A 27,578-nucleotide genomic window follows, 5' to 3' on the forward strand; every position below is an offset into this window, starting at 1 on the left:
TAAAAATCTTTATTAAAATGAAGTAATGCATTCAATTTTTTAAATTAAAATTATGTGCACATATCATGAGTGACGGACGAAAATAATAACTCGAACTATAATTTGGAAATTTAGGTTGGAAAATAATTTGAGATTGGCCACAATTTTATCCTAAATCGGGTCATTTTTGTGTTATTAAATTTACCACTCAAGCATCTCCAATAGCGTGGATATCGTGTTTGAATGGTATTAGTTATATTGATTGTCTTTAATTTAAAAAATAATATATTATTAATATTTTATATTAATAAAATAAAATAAATTATGTAATTTTAGAAAAAATCAATAAATCTCAAACTTTATTTTTGGTTTGAAAATTGAAACTAATAAATCCCAAATTTAAAACTTCTAACTTAATCATTCGACCCGTTCTACTTGGCATGAGCTAGAGCTGTAATTCGAGCTGACTGGACTCGACTCGAATAAATTTGACTCAAATTAGGCTTGATTTGTCCAGTTCGGCTCGAATTACAGCCCTAGTCGAGTTGTTTAAGATAGCTAAGTCAAAGGAACGAGTGACAAGTGTACAGTTGCATCTTCTGTCACACCCCACCTGTCCAAATCTTCAACACTCAGCTTTATCCCCGCGTGGAAAAATGACTCACTCTCTTTTCTTCACCATCTTTTTCACATTTATATATAATATATTTCTGTCTCTAGTTGTGTGTATACAAAGACCTTGTGTATGTACTTGACAAATCAGTTGAAATGGAGGGCTATGAAATTTTAAGAGATATTGGGTCCGGGAATTTCGGGGTGGCCAAGCTTGTCGTGCATAAATGTAGCAGCGAGTTGTTTGCTGTTAAGTTCATTGAGAGAGGCAATAAGGTTTGATTTCTTGATTTTCTTTTTTGGGTAATTTTGATCAAGATTTCGATAATAATTCTTTGTATTTGACAAGATTCGAAACCCCGGCTGATAGTTGAGAATTTAAAATATTTTTTTTTAATGTTGTGTATTAGTGTGTTCTTGAATTTTGCTGGTTTGAGAAGTGTTTGTGATTCTGAACTATTGCAGATTGATGAACATGTGCAGAGGGAAATCATGAATCATAGATCATTGAAGCATCCCAATATAATTAGGTTCAAAGAGGTTTGTGTTTCGACTCCACATTGAAAATTGAATTTATGAAATAAAAGAAGAGTTGTCATCTTTTTGCTATATGATTAATTTGAAGTAGGTAATAATCTTGTTTTTGTAAATGTGATTGTAGTTGTACTTTTCGATTTAGGATTAGTAGTTCCCTTTTTTGTTTTTTTTTTGGATAATGAAATCGAAAGTTCCTAGTGAGTAGTCTAATTTACTCACTCTCACACTGCAGGTGCTATGCTTTGAGTAATATGTACTATGTAGTGTAGTTGTGTAACTCTACATGGTTTCGGTTTATAGAATTCCAAATTGTCGGTCCTTAATCAAAACTTCTAGGTCATCATTTCCACTGAGTGAAGGACTAGAAATCTAATTTAATACCTCGATATAAAAAATGCCGAATGAATGCAGCTCCCTAGCCGAGCATGATATGCAGAATTTCTTATTTTCTTTTAATTGTTTACCCCCTTAAATATATGCACATTTGACCACCTCTATTCGAAGTCTCCAAGTGTGGAGAGACATTTTAGTTTGAACTTAATCTGTAAAATATTAAAATTTTAAAAAAAGATTATGTATTATTATGTATCAATATGAGGCTGAGGGATCAAGTCTGTCTAACAATGCAGCCTGGCAATGTGTATGATAACTTCAAAACTTAATTGAGTTCTTTTAATTAAGAAAAAAATTCGTTGTCATGGTTTGAGTGGAAAAGCATAGTCTTCAATGTATTGAAATTGTTAAATCACATCACTTTGACACCTATCGAGGAATTAGGAGTGAGGGGAGATGGTTTCAGACTTTCAGTGTGTTGAAGTTCAAATGTTTTTCTTCGTTCTTTAGGTATTGTTAACACCAACCCATCTGGCTATGGTTATGGAGTATGCTGCAGGTGGGGAACTTTTTGAGAGGATTTGCAATACAGGAAGATGTATCGAGGATGAGGTAAGTGCGGACTTGTATCACCTTGTTTTCAAATATTAGCTAGTTATATATATGTGTGCTCATGGGTTGATGGTCTTGCACTCCAATGTTGAATCTCATATATAATGGCCCTTAGAGCTATATTCGAATATACTGAATATATGTCAGCTGCCAGGCCCAAGTTTCCTCTTCCTTCCATGGAAATGAACTTATTGTTCGACATTTATCCAGTAATTAGTTACATTGCATGCATTTAATTTTTTTTATTTTCTTATAATAACTAAAAAGTGGATTTTGTGTACTCATTTTTGCATATACTGTTATCTTTATAACCAGGCAAGGTTTTTCTTTCAACAACTGATATCAGGAGTTAGCTATTGTCATTCAATGGTATGTATCTTGTCCTTCATTTTTGCTATCAGATCCGACTTTAAGAGTTTTAGTTTTAAAAGATCTATGATGTTTTACAGCACATCTGCCATAGAGATCTGAAGCTTGAAAATACACTATTAGATGGAAGTTCAGCGCCACGTGTCAAGATATGTGATTTTGGGTACTCAAAGGTACCAATTCTATAGATTACAGTGTGTTAAATACAGTTGTAAAAATGTTCTGTCTAATAAGTTCACTTTCCTCCGTCTCTTTTTTCTATCGGAGGATTTGCATACTGCCAGTCATCAGTTTTTCATTCTCAACCGAAATCTACCGTGGGAACACCAGCTTATGTTGCGCCAGAGGTCCTGACCAGGAAAGCATATGACGGAAAGGTGATAATTTGTTTTTGTGATGATCTCCTAGGCGATCTACTCAATTTCGATTATAACCATATGTTCTATGTAATTATTGTGATAACAGATTTCAGATGTTTGGTCTTGTGGAGTAACTTTATATGTGATGCTTGTTGGGACTTATCCCTTTGCGGATCCTAATGACCCAAATGACTTCAAAAAGACAATCGAGGTTAGTATATATGAAATTAATTTGCACACAGAAGGGAAATGGAAGCCAAATTTTAACTGCCTGTAATTAAAATGAGCGCTATAGGCCCTTTTGAATATATTTATTATTGGCTTGTGACAGCGAATACTGAAAGCACAATTCTCGATCCCCAACTACATTCAGATTTCCATGGAATGTAGGCATCTACTATCTAAAATATTCGTCACAAACCCTGAAAAGGTGATAATTATGTCCTGTATTGAGGTATTATATAATAATTTCACTCTTCTGGTACATGATCAATTCATCAGTTCAATTATATACTAATCTTCACTTTGCAGAGGATAACGATTTCGGAAATTAAAAACCATCCTTGGTTCACGAAGAACTTGCCTATGGAGCTTTTAGAAGGCGGAAGCTATCAACGCCATGATGTAAATATCCCATCCCAAAGCATTGAAGATATATTATCGATACTGCATGAAGCGAGGACTATGCCTTCCGAGGCAACCATAGGTGGGAAAGAATCATTTGGAGGTAGTATGGACTTTGATTTCATGGATGATGCAGATGTTGAAGACATAGAAACTAGTGGTGAATACGTGTGCCCGCTGTGAAAGTACATCACTTGTTCAGGATATCAAGCGGATTACTTCTTCAGAAACAGGTTACAATCCGTTAAACTGTAAACTAGAATATTGGAAAAGAGTCTGATGCTTTCAAGATATCTTCAATCAGTAGTGTCACATGTAAAGCACGAGACTGAGACCACACATGTATGATGATGATCTTCTTGATGTAACTCGAATTCATGGCACAAAGTTAACATCAACTGCAACACTTTGTAAATTTTTGCATTTGCTAATGGACACAGAAGAAAGAAATAAGAACTCAGCAAAACTGTTCTAGCCTGCTAGGTACTCTGAAGTCAGAAAAATGAAAGAACAAACAGAAATTTTCTAGCCAGCTAAACCACTCTGATGCAGACTTGAGACCTACCTCCGGCTGAACTTGTTCCATCATATCTTATCAAATTTGGGGTGGATCTCTAGTATAAAATGTAAAGAACAGAATGGAGAAAGAAAGTGATGAAAATTATAACAAATTACGGAATTATCCATCACGTAGTCTGAATTGAATTCCATTCCTTCCAAATTCATTCATCCCAATCAAATACAGCTTACATAACTTTGATATCACGTGAATTATTCGGAAACAGCTTACAAGACCTCAAGATGAAAGCTTTCGAGAAACTGCGAATCAGACCCTTTTTTTCATGGTATCTTTGATCAGTTCATTTTCTTGAAAGCCAGGGTTTTTCACCCAAGTTATGACCATACACTTTAGTAATTTTGGTAATTGCTGCAATATTTTGTTTCAACAGAATCATAAATTTTGGCTTCACAAGATGTTTTAAAACAGCTCAGGGACAGAATCAGCATACGTTGATGATAATCTATGATAACTCACGATGCAAAAAGGTGTCCAACTAAATCCTTTACTAGAAATTCGACTAAAAAAGATCAAAATCCAAACATATCTTTTGGGATTTTAATAGAGCTAGGTGCCTGTGAAAGTCTAACATTGGAGCTTTTCGGCACGAAGACTATAACATAACTGCAACACTTCCTAAATTTTTGCATTTGCTAATGTACATAAAAGAAACAATAGAACCCAACAAAATTGTTCTAGCCCGCTAAGTACTCTGAAGACGAAAAACAGATAGATAAACCAACTAAATTCTCTAGCCAGCTTAACTACTCTGATGCAGAGACTTGAGCCCAACCCCCAGATGAACCTGTTCGCTCATACCATTGTATTGTCCCACCCTCGCTGGACATACTCTCCTCCCCACTACTGGAACTCGATTGCGAGCTATCTTCATCATAACTGACATCCTCAGCTTCCTTTTCTTTTCTCATAATGTCCATATTCTTGAGACCTCTTCCTTGCAGTGCTAACCGTCTACGCCGCTTCCTCATTTTTCTTTTACCCTTTGGGAATTGGTCTTGGCATGATTCTGAAACATTTTTACAATCTCCAACCTCTGTACTCTTTTTGTTGCTATCCTTATCCTCGGAACTTAGAGCCTCAGCATTATACATGCGTCGCTTCCTTCCAGCATTTGACTAGTGCAATAATTCAAAATCAAGTCAGCATACTGTATACAAATTGACTGAATAAAGACAATTACAAGGAGCATGTTAAATGAGAATACAAACAAAAAGTAATGATGCTATGAAGCAATCTAGGGCTGTGTTCACTTAGATGGAATGGAAGGAGAGAAGAATGGAATGAAAAAGTATATAGATGTTTTATGAAGAAAGAAGAAAGTATGAGATAAAAGTGACTAAATATGAATGAGTTTAAATTTCTTGTGATAAAGATTGTAACGAATCATGATGTTGAAATAAGAATTCCTTCCAAAACATGTGGATTAGAAATCTAGTTAAAATAGTAGGAATGGAATGATTGAAGGGATGAAAATTATAGGCATTTTCTTTAATCAACCCCATGTTGGAGTAAAAAATTCATTCCATTCTCCCTCCATTCCATTCCATCCAAGTGAAGACAACCTTAGTATATAGTGGTTACTCCGATATCTCTTCTTAGGGGCTTCATTAAAATAAATAAATAAAAACGCTTGATACTATTGATTGGTATTCAAAAAAAGCGAAACAGCAAATAGTATTCCTGCTGATCTAAGCAAAAGCAGATATAATTGCTGAAGATTTCAATAACATACCTTGGGACCACGATCAACAAGCTGAGCCCACTCTCTTCTGCTCCTCAGGCAATCAAGAACAGCCTGTGAGTGACTTGAATATGCATAACGCTCCCCATTATTCTTCCTCAAGTATGGCCAGTGCTGCATAAGAGAATCAGAAAGTTGTGACTTTGTATTTATTTCACTTTTTAATGTGAAACAAGACACTTACACATACCGGTAAAACAGCATCACAAAGCTCCTTATAGGTCATGCGCTTTGTTATAATCTCTGAGAGTAATCCTGTAGACAAGGATTTATGCATGAGCAGATGATGAAGAGAATATCATAGATTATATTTATTATCATAATTATTTAGTGTTCTTATTTGAATGCAACGCAATAACCTGGTAACGTCCGACGGGTGACAATGATGTCAGAGCCAGTGCCATTATCAGAGGTTTGAGCTGACTTAGATCTGGAAGACACATATCTTTTGTTAGCTGCAGGAGGATTACTCTTGTTAGCAGATTGTAAACCTGGTGCTGACCCACAGTCCACTTCCCTCCGGGTAGCAGAAACTGCTGTGCGATCCGAGTCATTGGTCCTCTGATAATTTTGAGTGCCCTCTTCTGCTATACTCTTTCCTTTTCTTTTAAAAACCTTTGTTTTAAAACGACAAGAGTTACTGTCACTTAGTCAAGCACCTAGTATAAGCACAAATATGATCATGTGAAAAATTGAAACTGCTTTGTTTAATACTTGTTCCATTATGCCTTTTTTTGGTTAAGGTCATTGACAGAAAATTAAACACACGTGTCAGTTTGTCATATGCATACCTACACTAGGCCTAATCCTCGACCTCTTGTTACCAAGAGAAGAGGGACAATCACTAGGTTACGAAGTACGAAGATGTACCCTTGGCAATGTAAGGCATTACCTAAACAAGATTAATTTTATAAATCAAGAAATATAAAATAAAAAAAATATGGGCTGATTTGTATTTTAACAAATAATTCCAAATTAATATCCAAAATAACCATATTTTACACCTCAACGGGTATGGCAAAAAGTCCAAAGCAATTAAAATGGAACAAAGGGATTACATAAAAAAAAATTAGCCAAGGTCTAGAACTTAACTATTGTACGAGCATTCCCAAAACTGATGAAGCATGGAAAGAACATGCTTATTCTATAATAGAGCCTTATCCATGGAAAAGATAGGCTATATAAAAACACTTTCAGATCAGAAAATATGTATTAGAGTATTTCTTATAGCTTATAATTTATGTAAATTGGTGTAAAAATTTTATCAATTCCATGGCCCAATTTGAATATTATACATGATTCGATTTGGGCCTCAATTTAACACCTTGGGGTTTTCAGAGAGGTGATTATTAGAGCCCGCATTTAGAGAGGTCTCAAGTTTAAGACCTCACGCCCTCAATTTATCAAAAAGGAAAAAGAATCAGAGCACTGCCAGCTCAATTTAGATTCTATGCAAACAAATTCACATCAACCATGAAACAAGCACCTTACCAAGAATCAAATGGATATTTGGTATTGCTTAAGCACAAGAATAAAAGGACATGCAGTGGATGATATCAGTATATCTGAAATTCACAAGTAACACGTGCAACTTACTGGTCCGTGGTCTTTTCCCGCAGAACTAGATGGAGACTGTTTCATAAGCATGTTCGCACCAGTCGGAGAAGCTAACTGAGGTAAACTACCAGCATGCCGCATTCGTGGCACCCGAGGAACTCTTGAAGATCTGTTAAGTTTTTGATGCAATAACAATGCATACTGCAAAAGATGAACCAGAAATCAGCAACACATGAACAGATAAGCTTGAAGAAAATGACAACAATATGCCAGCCCGACTCAAACCTCTGCATCACTTATTGTTGCAGGAGCGTTTGGAGCTCCGGAGTGAGGCTTTAGTAGGGTGTGGTCGACCTTCGATAATTGTTGGCAATTTAAATGATTAACAGTTTCACTTCTCTGCATCAACCCAGAACCTGTAGTTGTATTATTACCTACATAAGAAGCTATCTTAGGTTGTTGCAGGTAACCAGCAGATTCACTGGACATGGGAGTGCTTCTATTGACACATCTTTCTTTGTCCCTCTGGTTATCAAGATCTATAACATCCTGACAAAACAATAAGATACTGTCATTCCAACTGAATGCAATGTTATGTACACTAGCAAGTAATTTAATCCATCAAATCAAGAATACAGAGCTATGCATTGAGCTTAAAACTAGGTGCACGTGAGGAAAACTAAAAACTGAATAGTTGACATGCATACATTGACTGCACATGTATCTTGCAAGAATTAGAAACATGTTAGCTGGTCAGAGCTTTAGTGTCTGGGACAAGTTAAAAATACCAACTGTGTTACTAAAATTAACAAGTAGAAACTTCTTCAAGGGACACGGTAACATTGCCAGTATTTAACAATTCAACCAATCAGCCATGAAGCCTTTAGCAAGGGGAAAATTTATGAGAACTATTACTGGATTTATTATTATAAGATGTTGCACGCCTCTACATGTGCTTGAAGAAGCCATAAACTTATTTCACTTGACCTCTTCGCAATGAGTTACTGATCTCCCATCATCACTTTACTTATTATTAAGAATAATTTTCCAATCATGATTTTTTTAAACAGAAAATATAAACCAACTGCCGAAGTAAGTTATTGATTACTTGAAAAGATTTTACACAAGAGGGAAATCAACAAGCCATGCAGAATAACTATATATGTATGGAGCGAAAGTAAATTTTATTGTATAATGCAGCTAATTAAGTTTAGTTGATAAATATAAAGATATCATATTAATTCAAAAGCCATACCTTGTCATCAAGAGATATTCATCAATAATATGTTATTCAGGATCTAAGCTTACAATATTTCTGATAGATCAAAACCTTGGGAAAAATAAAACAAAATCACTTCTAAAACAAGCAGCAGCAAGAATTTAACCTACCAGATGTTCACTATTATAAGTAATACATACATGTTTAGTTGACTCAGAACCAGGACAAAACAATCAATATCAACAAATATAATGTGGCCCCTTACAAATCAATCCAATCTAATTTCTAACTTTTTTGAGTTATGAAAGAAGAAATTAAAAAATATAAGAATAGCTGAAAGGCAGGCAGTTTTAAAGGAATCCAATTCTTATTTACAAATTTGATACATTCAACATTCAAGGAATTCAATTCTTATTTTCCAAGTTAGAACTAATCGGTTAGCATCTTTCACTTACTGAAGCATCCATTTCAAAGCATTCCTATTCCTGAGTGCGGGTTTGGTGATATAAGTCATGTCGGATGAGCAAGCGATCACTAACTAACTAAAAAGGAGGAACTTTTAAAATGACAACGTAAACTTCCTTTCTGATTTCAAATTTATATATAAGGTAATTATAGAAAGATAATTAATTCATAAATTTATATAGATCGAGAAGATGATTATTATTTTTTATCAAGTAACTAGTTAACTATTTAGCTTTCGTTAAAAACTCTCCACAATAATTACTATCCTTACGAATGAAGATGTCTGTAATGTATGCCTAACAAGTTAAGGCATAACTCTACATAAAAAAAAACAATTCACAAATAAGTACAATATATTCTATATAATAATCAATTCACGAATATTAGTTGTACAATTTTTGAGGTTAAATTACTCTAGACGGAAAAGGTGACAGTTTTCTTAAGAGTTAATAAATTCATTACTGCCGATCTACTAGATGTATCCGTAATATATTTAAGATTTTATGATTTTCGATAAGGTTGTTGTAAAATTTTTCATAACCGGCCGTTCCAAGACGTGCCAGACTGATATTTACCTTTTATAACGGTATGGATAGGTTATGGTTTCTCTTTTTTTTCGAAACTTAATTATAATGGTTTGGACTTGCCTTTTGTGCCAACCGATATAGTCGAACTATCAAAATGGATGACAAAACTGCTCGGATCCAAATTACCCAAATATAATACAATATTTATATAATATATAAAGGGGCCTAAATTAATATTCACCTTTATATCATAGGTCTATGTGTTATATATATAGTTATAAACATATAAAGTGGACTTAGTTTTCCAAATTATTTGCAAGTATATGTTATTTTTTTAACAGTTTAAAACTAAAACCAAAACCGCCCGAACCAAATCATTATAATTTGGGTGGTTCGCTTTTGTACTAACTGTTACGGTTATTGGTCTTGGTTGGTCGAATTAGAAAACCAAAATTTTTGGTTTGGATGGTTTTCTCTTTGAAACCAAACACGATCAAAACGTCCACTACTCACCCTCAATTTTCGAGGTTAAATTACTCTCATATGGAAAATATGAGTGTAATCTTAATACTTAATGGATTCGACACTTCTAATCTATTAAGTAATTATCTATACTCTTAATTTTTTTTTAAATTTATATTCATTTTTTTTTGAATTTTGTATTCATGCATTATCGAATTAAGTTTATACTTCGACTATCTTGTGCTAGAACTTTGGGTCGTATACATAAAAGTACTATACATGCTTTTTTTTAAAAGATTGGGCTCGGGTTTATTGGAAGAAATCTTTACGGCGGAAGAGCAAGTCTTTTCTATTTGACCTTTCGAAGAGCTTCTTCCACTTCTCGAATGATAAGGCGGACTTGGTACTCAGAATCATTTATATCAATGATTTGCACAAACATGAAGAATGATTCATTAGGAAATCCTATGAATTGTGGCTAAATATGTAAGTAGTGAGGAGATAACATATTTTTTATTGAAATGTTCCAATGTTCTACATTAGAAAGATAATTGACCATTGAAAGGAAGGTGAATACTTACTATTTTACTTAGTAATTGAATGTTTATTCAACTATGTTTTTAAGTGTGTTGCTTTGTATATTAGCTTATTTGTCCCACTAAAATTATTTATCATATAGTTCTTGTAGTTCTTTCCGCATGGTGAAATTCAACGAAGATCTCTTATATGTGTATATCTTAATTTTTTAGAATTTTCATATCTAAAATTCTAAGCAAATTCACGATATTCTAATTAACATCATTTAAAATGTAAATTGTGATTAATATAAGCCATGCCTAACTTGGCATACTTGACTTCGTAGCATGGCTATCACGACACCAAGTCAAGACTCGACACCGGAGTATCTTCAAGAAGCCTAGTCGACAAGTAGCCCAACTAGTCGTGAAAAGTCGAAAAGTTTTTTGTCATACATTTATTGACTATATTTAATATATACATACATACATATATAACTTAACACATCAGATTTATAATTTTAATCAAAAATAATAGAATAACAAGTTTAAAGTAAGTATGTTACTACATAATAGCATCCAAGTACCAAATATGAACCATGTCCAACAAAATAAAAGCACAAGTGACAATAAAAATAAAGCAAATATCATATCATGTTTATCTCTTCCATCTCCATCTTGTGAATTGTTGGGATCGGGTGATTGTACAGCATAATCATAGTTATCCTTGCATGTCGAGATTCGAGGCACTTGACACCCAAGTCACTGATCAGTCTTCTTCGTGATAACCATGCTTTGTAGTAATATTGTATATCATGAATTTGAGAACTTGCCTATGTCTGCATTTGTTTCTCATATAAGCTACTTATATTTTAGAATACACAAACACATATTCCACCTTAAAAGTTACTTATAAGGCAAGTCAAACATGCACTTTACAGGAGGATTATATCCATATTTGTTTCATATGTAATAAACATGGCAAATTGCTTGATTATCAATCTGTTGATTTCAACCTCAATGGTACTTAGCATAATTGCAATTGTTTTTGGTTGCATTAGTTATGGTGTACGTCCAATGATATACAAAGGAGAATACAAAAATAGTTAAGGCCTTGATTAATGCAATTTTACTAATTAAATAGAAGCATAAAGAAACAAGAATCCTATTAGTTACCATATATAAATCAAAAGAAGTATAATAAAAAAATTCCAATTAAATAATAACATACTAAAAACAAGAATCTTATTGTAGTTTTTGTCCAGGTGCAAATTGGAATTCTAAACTATATTTCAAAGTACCTTAGTTTTTGCAGAAAGACTCTCAGAATCATTGCTATCCAATAATAATTGCACATTATTACTGATTTTAGAAGAATTCTGAATAGCAGCAGTAAGCCCGTCACATTCATCCTTTGATCTTGCTTTAGGTAATAATCTGTGTGTTGACACGACACAGGTCTCTGATGCCTGACCACTAGTGGTTACAGTGTTCTTTGACTCATCAACCCCAACACCATTTATGGGAAATCCTTTCAGGGATGGTTCAGCACGCACATTGCCTGTTACTTTTTCATGTTTTCCACTTGAAATAACATTCCGATCGACCTTAAATCCTTTTCCTTCATGAAATTCCAAAATTTTGGCATAACTTAATGGTGCAGATACTAATATATAAATGTAATCAGCAACTAGCATTTCAATTATAACAATGTTTTTGCTGCTCCATATTATAAAAGAAGATAAAAACACAGGGCACTAAGCACAGGGTTCAAAGATCACCTGGTCTGGAAGCAGAAGGGCTTCTCTTACTAGAATTATCCCTTTCTACATGGACAGCTCTCGCCTTTTTTTTCCTACTGACATCGTTTGAATTCTGTGGACCTTCATAGTTATGCTTGCCCCTGTCAACCGCGGTAGAGTGCATTGAAATCCTGTCCTTCATCATGCCAATCTTCCGGGTGCTCCTAACATCAGTATCTACACCCTCCCCTTTCTTTTCCTTAATTTCTTCCCCTTGCGTTCTCTTCCCCGCACCAAAACCTACAGAACCACCATCAACCCCCGCTTCCACACCACCACTCTCATTCCCACCACCCCAATCAAACTCCTTATACTGAAACCCGAACTTCTTCGGCACATACCCAGTAGCCTTCCACAACCCCGCGCCAAAAACCCCCGACAACCCACTCCCGCCAAAAATCCCACTCTCCCCACCCGGAACCCCCTGCACATGCACCCTCTCCTCCCTCGGCACCTGCGTCCGATACCTCCTCCTAAACCCCCCACTCTCCCCACTCCTCCCCGACCTCTCATTCGGCATCTCCACCAACACACCCGCAGCCTCATTCTCCTCCTCCCCATCCCCACTCCTCACCCTCCCCTCCCTCCCACTCTTCCTCCCCTTACACTTCTCGCACGAAAACATCTTCTCACTCTTCACATACCGCGAGCACCGCGTATGCACCCACACCCCACACTCATCACAGTCCACCATCTCCTCACCGTCATCGAAATTCACACCGCAAACACAATCCACCGTCCACGAACCATCCACCCAGTCATCCGGCGTATCCGCCGCATGACTCCCCATCCTAATCAACAATCAACAACTCTACAACACGTTTACAAACCCTAATTCACATCATCAACACAAATTAAACCAAATTAAACCAAAAATAAAATCAAAAAACACAGCAATCACTTAATTGATGTAAATAATCGAGAAATAAAGTTGATAAGATGAAATTGGGGACTAGAATCAGGAGAAATTTCACCTCGAAAAGCGTGAATGTATAGATGTATGTATGTATATGTGTGTGTATAGGTGATGCTGGCGCCAAGCAGGTGGAATTGAAAGTGTGATGTTCTCTGTAGTCTGTACGTCGTTGTCGGGGGTGCAGAGCTTTAGGCCTAGAGAATGCACTGAATATTTTGCATATTTTAGGAGAGAATTGTTGTTTTTACTTATTTTTTTTATTTATCCACACTTTTTAGAGACTTCATGTTTTTTTTCATAAAAAAATTAATTGAAACATGTATTTTTTATGTATGAGATATTATAATAAATTAGATATTTTTTTAAATATGTGTTGTATTTAATTTGTATAATATACAAATATGATATACTTTTTGAAAAATGCTAGTAACCTAAAAAATGTTTTCGAATTTTTTTTACCAAATTTTATCAGTAACGTGTTATTGGTTCAACTCATATTAATTAATGATAATGATCATTATAATAAAATTAATTATTAGAAAAAAAATTGAGAACAGAATATAAATATCTTGCACTACTCATGTTCTTTTGTCTCATGTTTATCATGATCAAATGTAACGTATGTTGTTTTGTCTCATGTTTATCATAATCAAATGGAAGTACTTTAGGAAAGTAACGGAAACTAAGATACTTTATTTTATTTTAATTTTATATTCAAATATTAATATTTAAATGAGAACATGAGATACTTAATTTGAAAAGTATAAATTTAAAATATTTCATTTGTAACTATTTCATGATTTTGTATTATCAATTCCGTCGATTAATTCATGTACGATTTTTAAAATCCAATTGACCATTATAAATTCTCAATAAATGATATATTATATAGTAAATTAAATTAATAAATTAAATATTATAATATATCTGATTTTTAATCCGATTAATCTCTGATCAGCACCGTCAATTAATCCCGATTTTTAACTATATTTTTAATATGCAGTTGTTTTTTTTCTGCCGAGTCGCAATATACTGTTTTAGAAGTGTGAATTTAAGATACATATGTAAATTTTGGATAAACTCTCCCTCTCCCAAAAAACCCTAATCCTCTCTAGCCTCTCTCTTGTCGTAGCCGCCTGGGGCTTCCATCGGTTTTCACCGGTGGAAAGCCCCGAATCAGTTAATTACTTTGTTTTATTCTTAGTTTTTGAATAATACTTCTTCTCGGGAAACTTAGATCCAGAGCCATCGGAGATTTCGTTGTCTCTCTTCCAAGCGGGTGAGTTGCAGTTCGATTTTTCTTGTTTTTGTGGTTCTGCTCCAAATCTATTCTCGAGGGATTCTTAGATATAAAACCATCGGAGATTTCGCTGTCTTTCTCCTCTATTTCAAGTGGGTGGACTTTCAGTCGGATTTCTCTTGTTTCTGTGGTTTCATCTAAGATTGTTTTCTCTCCCTGGTGAGAGCTTTGTTTTTCGCTTCTTAATTGTAAGCGGGGTTTGATTTGGTATGAAAGTTTGTATGGAATCGCAGTTCTGGTCGATAGCTCAAACGAGATGATGAAGAGGGTACCAGTAATTCAACGAGAATGCATGAAGCGGGTACTTTTATTTGTACATACAATTTCTTCAAAATATCAGGGCATGATGAAGAGGGTACCACTAATTCACCGAGAATGCATGAAGCGGGTACTTGTATTTGTACATACAATTTCTTCAAAATATCGTTTAACTGTCTCATTGTGAGATCAGGCGATTGCAATTTACTGTTTGTTCGACTCGATCATTGGTGTAGATGCCGTATGGCTTTTTATTATTAGATTAACACCTTTGTTTCAAAAAAAAAAGATACATATGTGAATTTATATAATTTTTTTCCGTTAAGAATTCAGTGTTTACATTTTTTTTTCACTCATTCCAAAATCTGTAACCATCAACTGGAAAAATGATAATTTTATCCCTCGCTCTTCTATTTTGTGCATATTCTTCTTTATATCTTGAAAAATATGCGATGGACTCATTTACAATGTAAATAAATTGTTTTTGCTTTTCTTTTCTACTGCATGTTTTTCTTATCACCATTAGTCCATTACAAACTACAACCAGGATCTCCTATTTACTGGTCGAGTTCAAGATGGGCACGACCCCCACAAAAATACGAGAGTAAGAAGTTAGGCTTAAAGTTTAAAAGACTAATTCCACTAAAAATGGCCGGAAAACTTGAGTACGGAGGGGAATTGAGCACCGGTTTCGGCTCAAGCCATAATCTCTATGAAGCGATGGAGGAAGTAATGGATATGGTAAATATTTATCTGCAAAATTGCATTCCATTCCCTCCACCTTCAGTTCTACCAACCAAACTGACCAATAAGATTTAGAATATTCTAATTTATTTCAACTTGTTTACATATTTGAGGAATGCAAGTGCTGGGTTATCCTTGGGGGGTGCACGAATACGAGCTGATCTCCGGACATCTGCTTCTTCCACTACAGCCTTGTCTTCCTTCAGTTTTTTTTGTATTCGCTTACTGCAAAAACACATTTGTACAGAAAAATAAGTAAAACTATAAAAATTAACATTGTGGCAAGGAGCTGCTGAGAGGCTGGAAGTGGAAGGTGCCCCCCTCTTTTAGGATAGGTCCGATAGGTGTTATAATTCATCACTTGTAACAAGCAACAGTAATTACTTATCCCCGGAAAAAAGTTGGACAAAGTCAAGCTATTAACACAAATTGAAAAGCAGAGACCATAAATTACCTAGCAATGTTGTTCTACATGGCTTAGTTATGTGATTATACTCTAAGAAATGCAGGATTTAACGAGTAATCAATAACAAAATGGATGAAACATTACTGCACACTTCAGCTGTAATCTTAAAGAGACTTCCAAAAGTTTGAAGAAACTCACCATATTTTCCCATAGTAATGTTCCAGCTCTTTTTTAAGCGCCCTCTCGCGTATGCCCTTGCAGTTTAGTGTGCCCATAAATGAATCAAGCTGTTTACGAAAAAAAATATAATGGTATATTCAACACATACTCAACAGGCTTAAAAATGTTTGGTTTAAACTAATAAATAGTAATACCTCATCTTTCCTACTGTAGTAGCCCCACTGGGTAGAATCAGAACTCTCAACATATATTCTCGAATCACCTCGGAAAAAATAATACCTATGGTGATATCTGTCTTTCCCCAGTGGACTGGTGCGGATAATTCTTTTCTCCATCTCCCGTCTAAGAAATTGTTTCTTAAGTGTTGCAAAAAGATATGAAGCAAATTAGTATGTAATGTGTAAATGTACACATGCGTACAATAACAGACATTAGCTACTTCTGGCAAGTGAAGACATGCATGTGGACACACACACGATATATCTTACATGTATGTATGTACACACACACCAACCAGCACATATATGCCTAACCAAAGAAGAGAAATAAGAGAACTAGACCTTACATCCTTACCCTCTGTCTTAACCTTCGTTCTTCACTTATATCTTTGTTATCATTTGTCTCCACTTTCTGAAGTCCCTTTTTAGATGAAAGATTCATGCCTCCTGCCGCAACTTCACTATCAACCTTCTCCGTCATGGAGTTCTCTTTTCTACTTTTACTGCAAAACATATTTTATCTTGATCCCACAGGTGGCAATTGGCATACATGATGAATACTTGACACAATAAGAAAAATCCTATACCTCAATGTAAGATCAACATATTCAATAGCCCCATTGTGTTGTGTTGCTAATTCAGTTGAATTGCTGGCTTGAAAGCCTACCCCATGACCTTCAGTTGCTTGCATACCATTAGAAAGCATATTGCAGTCCTTGGATTCCTTCTTTCTACTGTCAGATAGTGTTTCCTCCTTGTTAGTTGTAACAGGTGTTTGCCGTTCTTTGATGAATTCATCCAAATTCTCTTTAAAAATCCCAGTTTCAAGGACTCGAGCAACCAATTCCCGCAGAATTTCCAATTTAGGACCAACATCCAAAAGCCCGTAATAACCACGCCTAATTGTTGATCGGTGACTGGAAAATTCAGCAGTTCCGACCATTTCTAGGAAATCACACAAATACTCAGCCCACTTGATTAATGTGACCTGTGAGCAACATTAGCAAAAATTAAAAGCGAGAATATACGCTGGCAACCTATATAATTTTTTAAGTGGTGTGTTGGTCATTAGGGAAAAGGAAATATCCTTGAGCAGTTTCTTGTAGTACACATGTATCAGAGAAGGGGAGAATATTTGGAACTTTTTAAAATGTTCAACCTTTGGTTTTCGCTTATTTCGCTGTATTGCTGAAAGAAATTCTTCATCATCATTTATTAGCAAGTTAAACAAAGCTGCATGAGTTTCAACAATGAGAACCACATAGCTTTCTTTACAGCATAGCGCATTCTCAAAATCATCAAGTGAGAATGGAGAAAGCTGCAATAGCTTCCCAAACGAACAGCAAAAATCCCAAACCATCAGAAAGTCTCCAACAGAATCCATGGGAATCTTGAAACTTCTGGATGGTGAAGGGCGTTGAGCCAAGTCTGGATCATCCGGAGCAGGATGCACCAGTAGATCATCAATTGGGAACTTGGGCTCATCATGTTTACTATCAACTTCTGCATGTCACATATAGAAATAAGAGACCGTAATATAAACAAGGCAGCTAAAAATAGTGATCAAGAACAAAAGAATCTCAAGTTGGAAGTAATGAAATCAGGTACTGTTGGAAGAATTATCATTTTTCTTCCATCTTCCATTCTATTCGTATAAATTTAATTGAGAGCGAAATTGCACTAATTTGGAGATGATTAGATGAATAACACTTGCCTACATATTTTCTTTGCCTATATATTCCTTTCACCTTTGATTTTGTGTTCACAAGTTTTTCATTCTAATACGTTTCAGTTCCATTGCCCTTGAGTGCTGTAAGAAACTGCTAACGTTAAATCAAAAGGTATAAAGACTTGCTTGGTACGGAATAACTCAGTCTTACCTGTTACAGTATGCTCCTGGTTACTCTTTCCCGGCGCTTTTTCATTTCTCTCCTAAAACCATATACATATATATAATTAGCAAATATGACTCTTTCTAATAGAGAAGAAAAACTGAAGAAAATCCTGTTTATACCAGATTGTCAAGTTCGTTTTCATCCTTTCTCTTCCTCTTTTTATCAGTGACGGACATCTTGAAAGCTATTTCTTCAGGTGGATCTATTGAGATTCCATGCTTCTGTGCCAATTCCTCATGCAGCACCCAGGGAACACTTCGATACGTTGATTCTCTGATAAAAGACTTCAGCACATCTCTGCTATAAGGCAACCTCTTCTTTATCAAATCATCGCCATCTACAACTTCATTACCAGTTACCTTCTTTTCCTTGTCAAGCCAAGCTACCTGATACTGAGTTTTGTCAGCCTCGTCTGCAAGTACTTTCATTATTTTGCATGGATAAATGCGATTGTTTTTCCTCCCATGTAATTCACTACCCACAGGCATGCATTCCTGCAGCTTCGCAGAAATCTTGCTGACAAGGTCATTTAGCTTGAGCATGCCTGCAATACAGAATTTTTTAAAATTAGGCTCTACAGGTAACTAAGAGCGTGGAATTAAATAGCAACTTCATTATTGCTGCATCATCAATAAATCTAACATATGGTAGCCTACTAATATTGTTAACGTAGTCGGAAAAAGCTATAGCCTTCTAGTACAATACGTTTTTTAACATAATAACAAAAAAATATCAAATGTGAAGGGTATTTAAGAACATGAGATGACTTACAAGATTCTAATATCTTACTTTCTTAAAAAGTAGAGCAACTCTGCCTTGAAAAAAAAATAATGTCATAAAATAAAATTAAAATTAAAAACTTCAGCAACTCTAATACTCATATAGAGGCCTTCAGTGTAATGTTTGAGTGCTTAAGTTGAATATGCTAACAGAATCATATTCAATCTGTCATGCATCACACGCAATATCCAACATTATTGCTAGGAATGTCTTTGCATTTTTACCTTTTCACGGACATATAATGTTCATAATCTTACCTGATAAATGTTATATCTAGTGAGCTTGTAATTATCATACAAATTAAGGCTAGGAATGGGCAAAGCAGTAAAAGGTCCTACTAATTATAAGAAGTCTTTGCTTTTTTACCTTTTCACGAAAAGAAAATGTTCATAATTCTTACCTGATAAATGTTATATCTAGTGAGCTTTTAATTATCTGACAAATTAAGGCTGAGAAATGGGCAAAGCAGTAAAAGGTCCTACTAATTGTAAGAAGATGATGATTCTTTGGGATATATATAAGAACACCAGGGAAGTTGATATGGAAGGGAAAAACTAATATCATGTTCAACGCACAACAATAGAACCCAATGAATCTTAACCATATTCAGAAGTTCCTAACAGCATTTGCAATTTAAATTAAGTATGTAAGACGAAGTAACTTACTATTTGCATAGTAATGATACTATTCTGGAGTCAACTTCACATATGACAACAATTCCAGTTATACTCAATTCATTTTCAAAATATATTCAGTTCAAATAGTTTGCACATTCGAATAAAGTTTTAAGGTTTCGTTCACTTGGATGGCATGTGATGAGAGAATGGAATGGCAAATTATAAAGAAGTTTCATAGAGAAGGAAGAAAGTATGAGAAAATAATGATTAATTATGAGTGAGTTTTTGAGGGTAACGTGATGAAGGAGTGGAATGATCATTTCTTCCAAAACATGTGGGTTAGATATCTAGTTCATGTAGTTTGGAATAGAATGACTGAAAGAATGAAAATTATAGACATTTTCTGTAGTAGCGCTTAATTTAGAATACAAATTTCATTCCATCCAAGTGAACGCTGCATAAATTCCCACTTAACCCCATCCATCATTGTCATTAATCCAAACGATAGGTACAAGGACACCTATATATTACTCCCTCCATTCCAAAATAATAGTCGTTTTGACTTTTTGCACGTATTTTGAGGTGCATAAAAAACATATTTCTAAATATTATTTTTCAAATTTTCTTTTTTTGAATAAAAATAGGGATGTTAAACTTTTATTCAGAAAAAGAAAAATTCAAAAATAATGTATAGAAGCATGTTTTTTTACAACTTAAACTACGTGCACAAAGTCAAAGCGACTATTATTTTGGAATGAAGGGAGTATAATTAAACAATTTCTAGAATTTCCAAAAAACACCCAACACAAAAATGTGAGTCACATTTCTACAAACCAAGCATACACCAAACAAAAAACAAAGCAAACACCGCAATACATAAATGGATCCATAAGAAACACAAAACAATAAAAGTAATAAAGTGCGAAGACCACATACTAAATTGAACATCCCTAAGCACTGGAGCAATTAATTCACTCGGAAACTGCTGAACCTTCTCAATGGCCTTTTGTTCCGACACCAACGCCTCCTCATACGTCAAATTACTCTTCCCCGTAACCTTACAAGTCCAAACTCTATTCCTATACAAATGAATCCTACTCGCATACTCACTACAACCACAAAACAAATAAACACTCAAAACAAATCAAGTAAAATCATCAAAAAAATGTAAAGATACGCAGAGAGAGAGAGAGAGAGAGAGAGTGTGTTAGGGTTTACGTATAATCTCGAAAAACCTCCCCCGTGTAACGAACTTGAAACACGAGCTCATCGGAGCTCAAATCGGTAGGATTTTCAACTAGAGGGTAGGGCTTTCGCTTGTATAGAGGCATGGTTTCACCTAGTAAAACACGCACAAAACCCTAGAAATGTAAGTCAAACGTGAGATGCAAAAAAAGGCGCCAAAATTGAAATTTAATAGTAAAGCAATAGAGAGAGATTCAGATGCGTAAAACGGAGAGACTATTAGTATAGAGAGAGATGAGAGAGGGAGAGAGATTATACTCACTGCGAGATGTGTGTATATGTGAAGGAAATGAGCGTCGGAGTTGGCTCGGAGAAGAGACTCTCTCTCTCTCAATCTCTTTCTCTCCCCAACTCTCTCTCAATCTCTCTCGCTCTCGGACTCTTTCTTTTTGTTGTAATTTGCAAAGAGGGAAGCGCTTTTTATATTTTATATTTATAGGGGCCGTTTGGCTTAGCTTAAAAGAAGTGACTTCTTGCTTATAGTAAAGAAGTGGAGTAGAAGTGAGAAGTAAATAAGTTAATAAAGTGTTTGGAAAAGAAGCAGAAGCTGTGATAGAGAAGCTAGCATTTTCAGCTTCTTAAAAGTGCTTCTACTTCTTTACACAAACGGGTCAAAAGAAGCAGAAACCAGAAGAAGCTTCTGCTTCCGTAAACCAAACAGGCCCATATTCTATAATATACTATTATACTTATTTTTTTTTAAGATGCAGGGGTAAATTTGGTATATAGAGTTGACCGATTTGGCTACGTTTTAAAGTTTGCAGTTACAATGTTGGTAGTTGCAATTAATATTGGTAATGACGGCCTACAGTTTATCTCCTGCTATACTATTTTCTTCATATTTATAATATGTTGCTAATATTTCACTTTACAAAAAATATTAAATTTATTATTTTAGTTATTTTATATTATAATAAAATTTATTTTATTATTATTTTATTTTATTTAGAATGTAACTAAATATTAAATTGATGCATGTACTGAATATATTATATTAAAATAAAGTAGATTATAATAACTCCCTTGTCCGAGTAACTGGGTAATTTGGATTTGAGCCGTACGATGCCCTCCTGTAACTGCAAACCTTACCCTAATATAACTACATAGACACGGCGTGTAAATGTTAATTCTTTTTTTTTTTTGAAAAAATAAATGTTAATTCTAAAACACATGTGACATATACTTTTCTATTCTTCATTTTCTATTACATATCATTAACATTTTTTATTTTAATATCATACTTTTTATGATCCATATTTTTAATTTTTAGGTATGCTCTTAAATTATACTACTTATATTAAAATACATCAAAAATTATATAATTTTTTTTAAAAGTTATGAAAATAATTATATAACATATACAAGTAGAATGTAACTAATAAATATAGGACATTGGTAAAATATGTACGGTACACAGAAAATTTAAATAATTGAACACATAAAAATTACAAAATATTAATAAACACTATACAGTACACGGAAAATTTAACTATAGAACACATAAAAATTAAAAAATATTACTCCCTCCGTCCCTTTTTACATGTCCCTTTTGAAAAAAAAATTTGTCCCAAATTACTTGTCCACTTCTCTTTTCAAAGCAACTTTTTGTATGTTTTTTCAAAATGTAACAACTTCCAATGTTTGACTAGCATATATATATACACAACTCTATCTAATTCATTACATTTATTAAGGATATGTATGAAAACAAGATCTCCACCTAACATTTTCTTAAGATGCGTTATTTTTTCAAAAGGGACAAGTAAAAAGGGACGGAGGGAGTAATAAATAATATACAGTACATAAAATAATTAAAAAATATAAAAGAATTATATAACACATACAAGTAGAATGTAATTAATAAATACAGGACATTGGTAAAATATGTACAGTACACAGAAAATTAAAATAACAGAACACATAAAAAATTACAAAAAATTAATAAATAATATACAACACACAAAAAATTTAATTACAGAACACAGGAAAATTACAAAATATTAAAGTATAATATATACAGTACATAAAATAATTAACAAATATAAAAATAATTATATAACATATACAGGTACAATGTAATCAAAAATTTAAATAACACGAAAAATATTGTGAGCCCAAAAAATTTATGCAGCATTAATAAAAATACAGAACACTAAGTACAAGATTGATATCGAGTAACATTCAACAAAAATTACCAAATACAGAACATGTGATTTCCACGTCTGATATTTTATAGAGTAACTTTTACAAAACACATAAATTATATATAAAAAAATAAGAAAATGAGGAGTACGTGGGTTAAAACTCTGTTTTTATCTAACGACGTTAGTGTATAGTTAAGTGTCACTAGCTTACCCAATCAAAAGTTACCCACTGAACCTCCCCATATATATATATATATATATATAGGTTCCAGAGAAAACCAAATTATCAAGAAAACCGAGGAACCCTCTCAGATGCCGTTGATTATTTTTGTCACATATACTTATTTCCCAAATTAAAATCAATCATAATCTAACACACACAGGGGCAAAATCGTACGCAATCTGTTTTTTATTAATTATAAATATTTTATTTTTGGCATCTGTCCAAATCAAATCAAAGCACACAAAATACACTCAAATCATTACATCCGAGATCATTACATATACACACTGTCCTGAAGAACGACTACGAGATCGTTTCCAAGATCATTACATATACACGCCATCCTGAAGAACGACTACGAGATCGTGGAAACACTGTAATTCATCAATTGAAGGTCTGTACCACACATCATTCTCAAGGATCTAAAATCTTTTTCGTTAAATTTGTTTGTTATAACTTTTGTATAATCTGCAGACCCATGTATTCCTTTTACAGAGAGAAAATGACGGAGAAGAATCTCCATGAGAACACCGGCCAAAATGACGAAGAAGAATCTCCATGCTGAGATTCTTTTAGGTGTTTAGCTAAGTTTGAGGTTCTTAAGATTTAAGGTTTCTTTTTATAATGTCATGTTTTATGGCCTGTGATTCGGGATCGCTTGCTAACTCGGAATCGTCTTAAATATTGGCAAGTGCAGCAAACTGTTTCTTGTAGTTTTTGTGGAGAGATTCCTGATTCTCTTTCACATTTATATTTTCAGTGTGGATTCTGTCACTTTGTCCTTCCGAAATTTCAAAATGAGGCTATTGTTTGTTGTACCAAGGGAATTGGGAGGAGTTTATTCGAGAATCTGTTGTTGCTTGGCAAGGAAAATCTTTGAATGTTCTAATTAATAAGCTCGTCCTGGTTGCTGTAGTTTCTCATCTTTGGAATGAGAGAAATCGAAGGCTTTTTCAGAAGAAGAATAAGTCTGTTGGGTAGATTATTGATGATAAATCTGATGATATTCGGAAAAAATTGCAGGGGATTTCAATTTTTAATTCTCCGACGGTGAGAGATGATTTGCTCAGATGGGGTTTAAATTCTGAGCTTCTGTTAATCAATCATGTTTGACATGGAAGATGTCTTGGTTTTGGTGGCAGTTTATTTTTGGCTGAGCCAAGAATCTGCGTCTGCTATTTGTTTCTGGGATATTTTTTTGCATCAGCCTACTGAATTTGTAAATTGATTATTGGCCGCCTGTTATGGGTGAAAGCCTTCTTTTTTGTATGTTTAGTCTTGGCCCTTACTGGGAGAAAATTTTATCTTTTAAAATCTGATGTATGGATTGTCTGAAGTGTTGATAGAGATTTATTTCTGGAAAAGTCTGCAGAAAGTTGTTGATGCTGCAGTTCACTGGGCCATTGTCTTTTTATGGTGCTGTGGTATAATTGATGGTAGTCCTATTTTATTTTTCTGTGATTTGTTCCAGGATTGCTCCAATCGCAGGGGATTGTTCTGCTTGAGTAATTTCGAGGCGCTGCAGTTTTTTAGGTGGTCTGGCAGAGTTAAATGTTTGTTAGGTCCAAAGTATCGTAGAAGGGGGGGTTGAATACGATACTCACTACAATTTAAAATTCTTTCGAATCTTGCGGATAAATAAATTGCAGTCCTGTAATGGGTTTCGTGTTCCGGATATTTATTGGGTCGGTTTCTGAGGATATGAAAATATTAAACCAACACACAATATTTTCCAAGGTATATCTGTATATTGATAAATACCTCGAAGGTGCTACAAATCCAAACCCGAAGGTTGGCTACAATGACCACTCCTCTAAATATTACAAGCCCTATCCACTACAAATATTTATGGTACAAAACTAGGCTAGGGTGTGTGTATATTTGAGAGAGTTTGTGCATAGCACTTGGCCATCCATCCCGAAGGATGATGTAAATTGTGAGAACCACAATCACATATTTATAGGCTTTCATAAACTAACCATGGTTAACGAGTTCGTCCTGGACGACTTGAGTTCGTCCTGGACGGATTCGATTTAACAAAATAAATCTAACTCCAAGAAACTCCATAGTGAATGTGCTCCCTTGTTCTCTCTCATCTCTTGGGGACGAACTTTGACTTGGTCAAAGTTTGCTCCTCAAGAGTGTGGATACTCCATTGTGATGTACTTAGAAAATTTTCTAAGTGAGGAAGAGCCTTTGACTTTTGGTCAAATGTTGCTCCTCACATAGCTTCCTTGTTCTCTCTCATCACTTGGGGACGAACTTTGACTTGGTCAAAGTTTGCTCCTCAAGAGTGCATTGTCTTCACTTGTGATGATACTTAGACAATTTTCTAAGTGAGGAAGAGCTGTTGACTTCGGTCAAATGTTGCTCCTCACATAGCTTCCACCATAGTGTCTTTTGACTTAGTCAAAAGTTGCTCCACCATTGTAAAAGCTTTCCTTGTTATCACTCCTTTGACTGAGATTGACTTGAGTTTGCTCCTCTCCCAACTTAGCCAAATTAGCTCAAATCTTGAGTTGGCACAAATCATATATTATATATATTATATTATATTCATAATATTATATAAATATATGTATAAATAAAGATATACATATAAATATATATAAATAATATTTATATAAACATATAGTAATATATATATACATATATTTAAATATATTCTCATATATTCAAATATATATAATATACATATAATTATATGTAAATATAAATATTAATATATATATATAGAATATATATAATTACCTATACATATAAATATACATATATTTATGCACATAATATAATATATATATACACTTAAATATATAAATGTTTATGTAAAATATAAATATATATACTATATACATATATATTTATTTAAATATATATACATATAAATATACATATACATATGTTTAAAAACATATATACATATATATTATATATATTATATTTAATTAAATATACATATATACATATATAATTATATTTGTACATATACAAATATATAAGTGCACACATATATAAAATGTCACTTCCTGATATGGCTTTCTGTGGAAGCTTTGACATATGGCATTTGAGCAGTAAGCTTTGGCATAGCTGGCATTTCGCTTGACTTGGCTTGGCTTTGGAACAAATGACTTGATATGACTGGATCAATTCTTCGATCGATAAATACTTTGCAAAGCTCCGTACGTGCTGACGCTTAGTGCACTGGTCTGGTTCACAAGCGACTAACACTGAAGTTAAACATTGTACCGTCTTTGTCAGCAAACATTGATCAGTCGGTTCCGGGTTAGTTTATGCTTCAGTTTGTTGATTATAAATAACCAACCAAGATATATAGAAATATCTTGCTTCAGGGGTTGCACTGAAATCTTTCGAGTACTTAGACAACATCTTCATTGCTTCCACAATCTTGAATACTTCAATCTTTATTCTTCACTGAGGCATGAACATATTAATGAACTTCTTCCAGTGAACTTATTCATTCAAGACTGTAGATGGCTTCTTCAACCTTTGTCTTCGTATCTTCCGATTCCGGTGCAGGCGTAGTGTTATTTACTCGTCCTGTTCTATTTTTGAGTTATCATCCCTATGTAACAGATAGGGTTGTCTTTACATTTAGACTTACAATCTCCCCCTATTTGTTTGTTAATCATAACAAGCAAATCCTCTGGAGGATAACTCAACTAACACTATAAAAAGTAAAGTCCTGGACTAGTAAATAATGCTACAAAGTTTCTGGATCATATAATACATTTCCAGATTTCATGAATAGAAACAACAGATGTGCATATCACCTGTATTTCCTTGGTTCTTGCTTACCTGCCAGATAATCCTCATAGTCTGTCTTGAAGAGAATTCAAAACATTCCATTATGCAAAGAACAATCAGCAGCTTCATTGAATTCTTCAGTGGTAATGAATAAGTTCATGTCTACCACTTACTGAAGAATAGATGTATCACCTTATACTTCTCCTCCCGTTACCTTGATCAGGTTCCCCATGGTGATAAGTAGCTATCTCCCTTTAGATGAAAGATCAATCCTCCTCCTTAGTTGAAAGAAGAATCTCCCCCTCAATAGTACACAGCTAAAGAGTAGTTTAATCCCCCTTAGTTGTAGACAACTAAAGAAAGCTAACTTACTTTTTCCTCCCCCTTTCATATATTCTCCCCCTAAATATATTCTCCCCCTTAGTTGTGGAATCCTCCGAGGATATGTGGTATCAAATAGGTCAAGGAACGTGTACAATACTTCCTGTACCAAAAGATAATCTCCCCATAGAGAACTAAACAACACTAAAGCTGGGGTCGAAGAAAGAGTTCAGAAGAAGGGTTTACTTTAATTGGGTTGGTCCCTATACTGAA

The 27,578-nt window shown here is 34.2% G+C and overlaps 3 protein-coding genes across 10 annotated transcripts; 1 reads left to right on the top strand and 2 right to left on the bottom strand.

Annotated features, from left to right (window-relative positions):
- The first annotated feature begins 588 nt into the window (after positions 1 to 588).
- On the top strand, positions 589 to 3,840 carry LOC108224679 (serine/threonine-protein kinase SAPK1). Of its 2 annotated transcripts, none has more exons than XM_017399364.2 (9): positions 589 to 867; positions 1,057 to 1,131; positions 1,972 to 2,073; positions 2,389 to 2,442; positions 2,523 to 2,615; positions 2,727 to 2,819; positions 2,908 to 3,012; positions 3,133 to 3,255; positions 3,333 to 3,840. In XM_017399364.2, the coding sequence occupies exons 1-9, from the start codon at positions 748 to 750 to the stop codon at positions 3,606 to 3,608; spliced, it is 1,041 nt and encodes a 346-aa protein (XP_017254853.1). In that variant the 5' UTR covers positions 589 to 747; the 3' UTR covers positions 3,609 to 3,840. The 2 variants fall into 2 exon arrangements, with proteins under 2 accessions (XP_017254853.1, XP_017254854.1); XM_017399365.2 differs by having other exon boundaries at positions 594 to 867; positions 3,133 to 3,231.
- A 633-nt stretch (positions 3,841 to 4,473) lies between these two features.
- LOC108226354 (uncharacterized) lies at positions 4,474 to 13,529 on the bottom strand. Its single transcript, XM_017401296.2, has 9 exons — positions 13,268 to 13,529; positions 12,273 to 13,124; positions 11,793 to 12,112; positions 7,589 to 7,852; positions 7,343 to 7,504; positions 6,106 to 6,361; positions 5,937 to 6,001; positions 5,738 to 5,860; positions 4,474 to 5,120 (listed from the first exon to the last, which is right to left on the bottom strand). The coding sequence occupies exons 2-9, from the start codon at positions 13,081 to 13,083 to the stop codon at positions 4,749 to 4,751; spliced, it is 2,373 nt and encodes a 790-aa protein (XP_017256785.1). The 5' UTR covers positions 13,084 to 13,124; positions 13,268 to 13,529; the 3' UTR covers positions 4,474 to 4,748.
- A 1,856-nt stretch (positions 13,530 to 15,385) lies between these two features.
- Positions 15,386 to 21,268, bottom strand: LOC108225159 (uncharacterized). 7 transcript variants are annotated; one of them, XM_017399978.2, is made up of 11 exons: positions 21,115 to 21,261; positions 20,826 to 20,968; positions 20,544 to 20,716; positions 18,330 to 18,754; positions 18,196 to 18,247; positions 17,475 to 17,818; positions 16,903 to 17,303; positions 16,671 to 16,818; positions 16,292 to 16,453; positions 16,116 to 16,204; positions 15,386 to 15,736 (listed from the first exon to the last, which is right to left on the bottom strand). In XM_017399978.2, the coding sequence occupies exons 2-11, from the start codon at positions 20,936 to 20,938 to the stop codon at positions 15,598 to 15,600; spliced, it is 2,046 nt and encodes a 681-aa protein (XP_017255467.1). In that variant the 5' UTR covers positions 20,939 to 20,968; positions 21,115 to 21,261; the 3' UTR covers positions 15,386 to 15,597. The 7 variants fall into 7 exon arrangements, with proteins under 7 accessions (XP_017255467.1, XP_063936615.1, XP_017255466.1 ...); XM_064080545.1 differs by having other exon boundaries at positions 20,826 to 20,946; positions 21,111 to 21,256; XM_017399977.2 differs by having other exon boundaries at positions 20,826 to 20,946; positions 21,115 to 21,254.
- Positions 21,269 to 27,578: the final 6,310 nt, after the last annotated feature.

This window comes from Daucus carota, chromosome 6 (assembly GCF_001625215.2).
Source record: "Daucus carota subsp. sativus chromosome 6, DH1 v3.0, whole genome shotgun sequence".
NCBI lineage: Eukaryota > Viridiplantae > Streptophyta > Magnoliopsida > Apiales > Apiaceae > Daucus > Daucus carota.

Excerpts from the sequence above, each read along its gene's own strand:
- LOC108224679 (XM_017399364.2), top strand. The coding sequence starts at position 748 with ATGGAGGGCTATGAAATTTTAAGAGATATTGGGTCCGGGAATTTCGGG. Across the intron at positions 2,443-2,522 it reads TTAGCTATTGTCATTCAATG|CACATCTGCCATAGAGATCT; the intron begins GTATGTATCTTG and ends GATGTTTTACAG. Across the intron at positions 2,820-2,907 it reads GGAAAGCATATGACGGAAAG|ATTTCAGATGTTTGGTCTTG; the intron begins GTGATAATTTGT and ends TTGTGATAACAG.
- LOC108226354 (XM_017401296.2), bottom strand. The coding sequence starts at position 13,083 with ATGGGGAGTCATGCGGCGGATACGCCGGATGACTGGGTGGATGGTTCG. Across the intron at positions 7,853-11,792 it reads GTCTTTCTGCAAAAACTAAG|GATGTTATAGATCTTGATAA; the intron begins GTACTTTGAAAT and ends TTGTTTTGTCAG. Across the intron at positions 5,861-5,936 it reads TTTGTGATGCTGTTTTACCG|CACTGGCCATACTTGAGGAA; the intron begins GTATGTGTAAGT and ends TCTCTTATGCAG.
- LOC108225159 (XM_017399978.2), bottom strand. The coding sequence starts at position 20,938 with ATGCCTCTATACAAGCGAAAGCCCTACCCTCTAGTTGAAAATCCTACC. Across the intron at positions 16,454-16,670 it reads AACGAAGGTTAAGACAGAGG|AAACAATTTCTTAGACGGGA; the intron begins GTAAGGATGTAA and ends GCAACACTTAAG. Across the intron at positions 16,205-16,291 it reads ACTACAGTAGGAAAGATGAG|CTTGATTCATTTATGGGCAC; the intron begins GTATTACTATTT and ends TTTCGTAAACAG.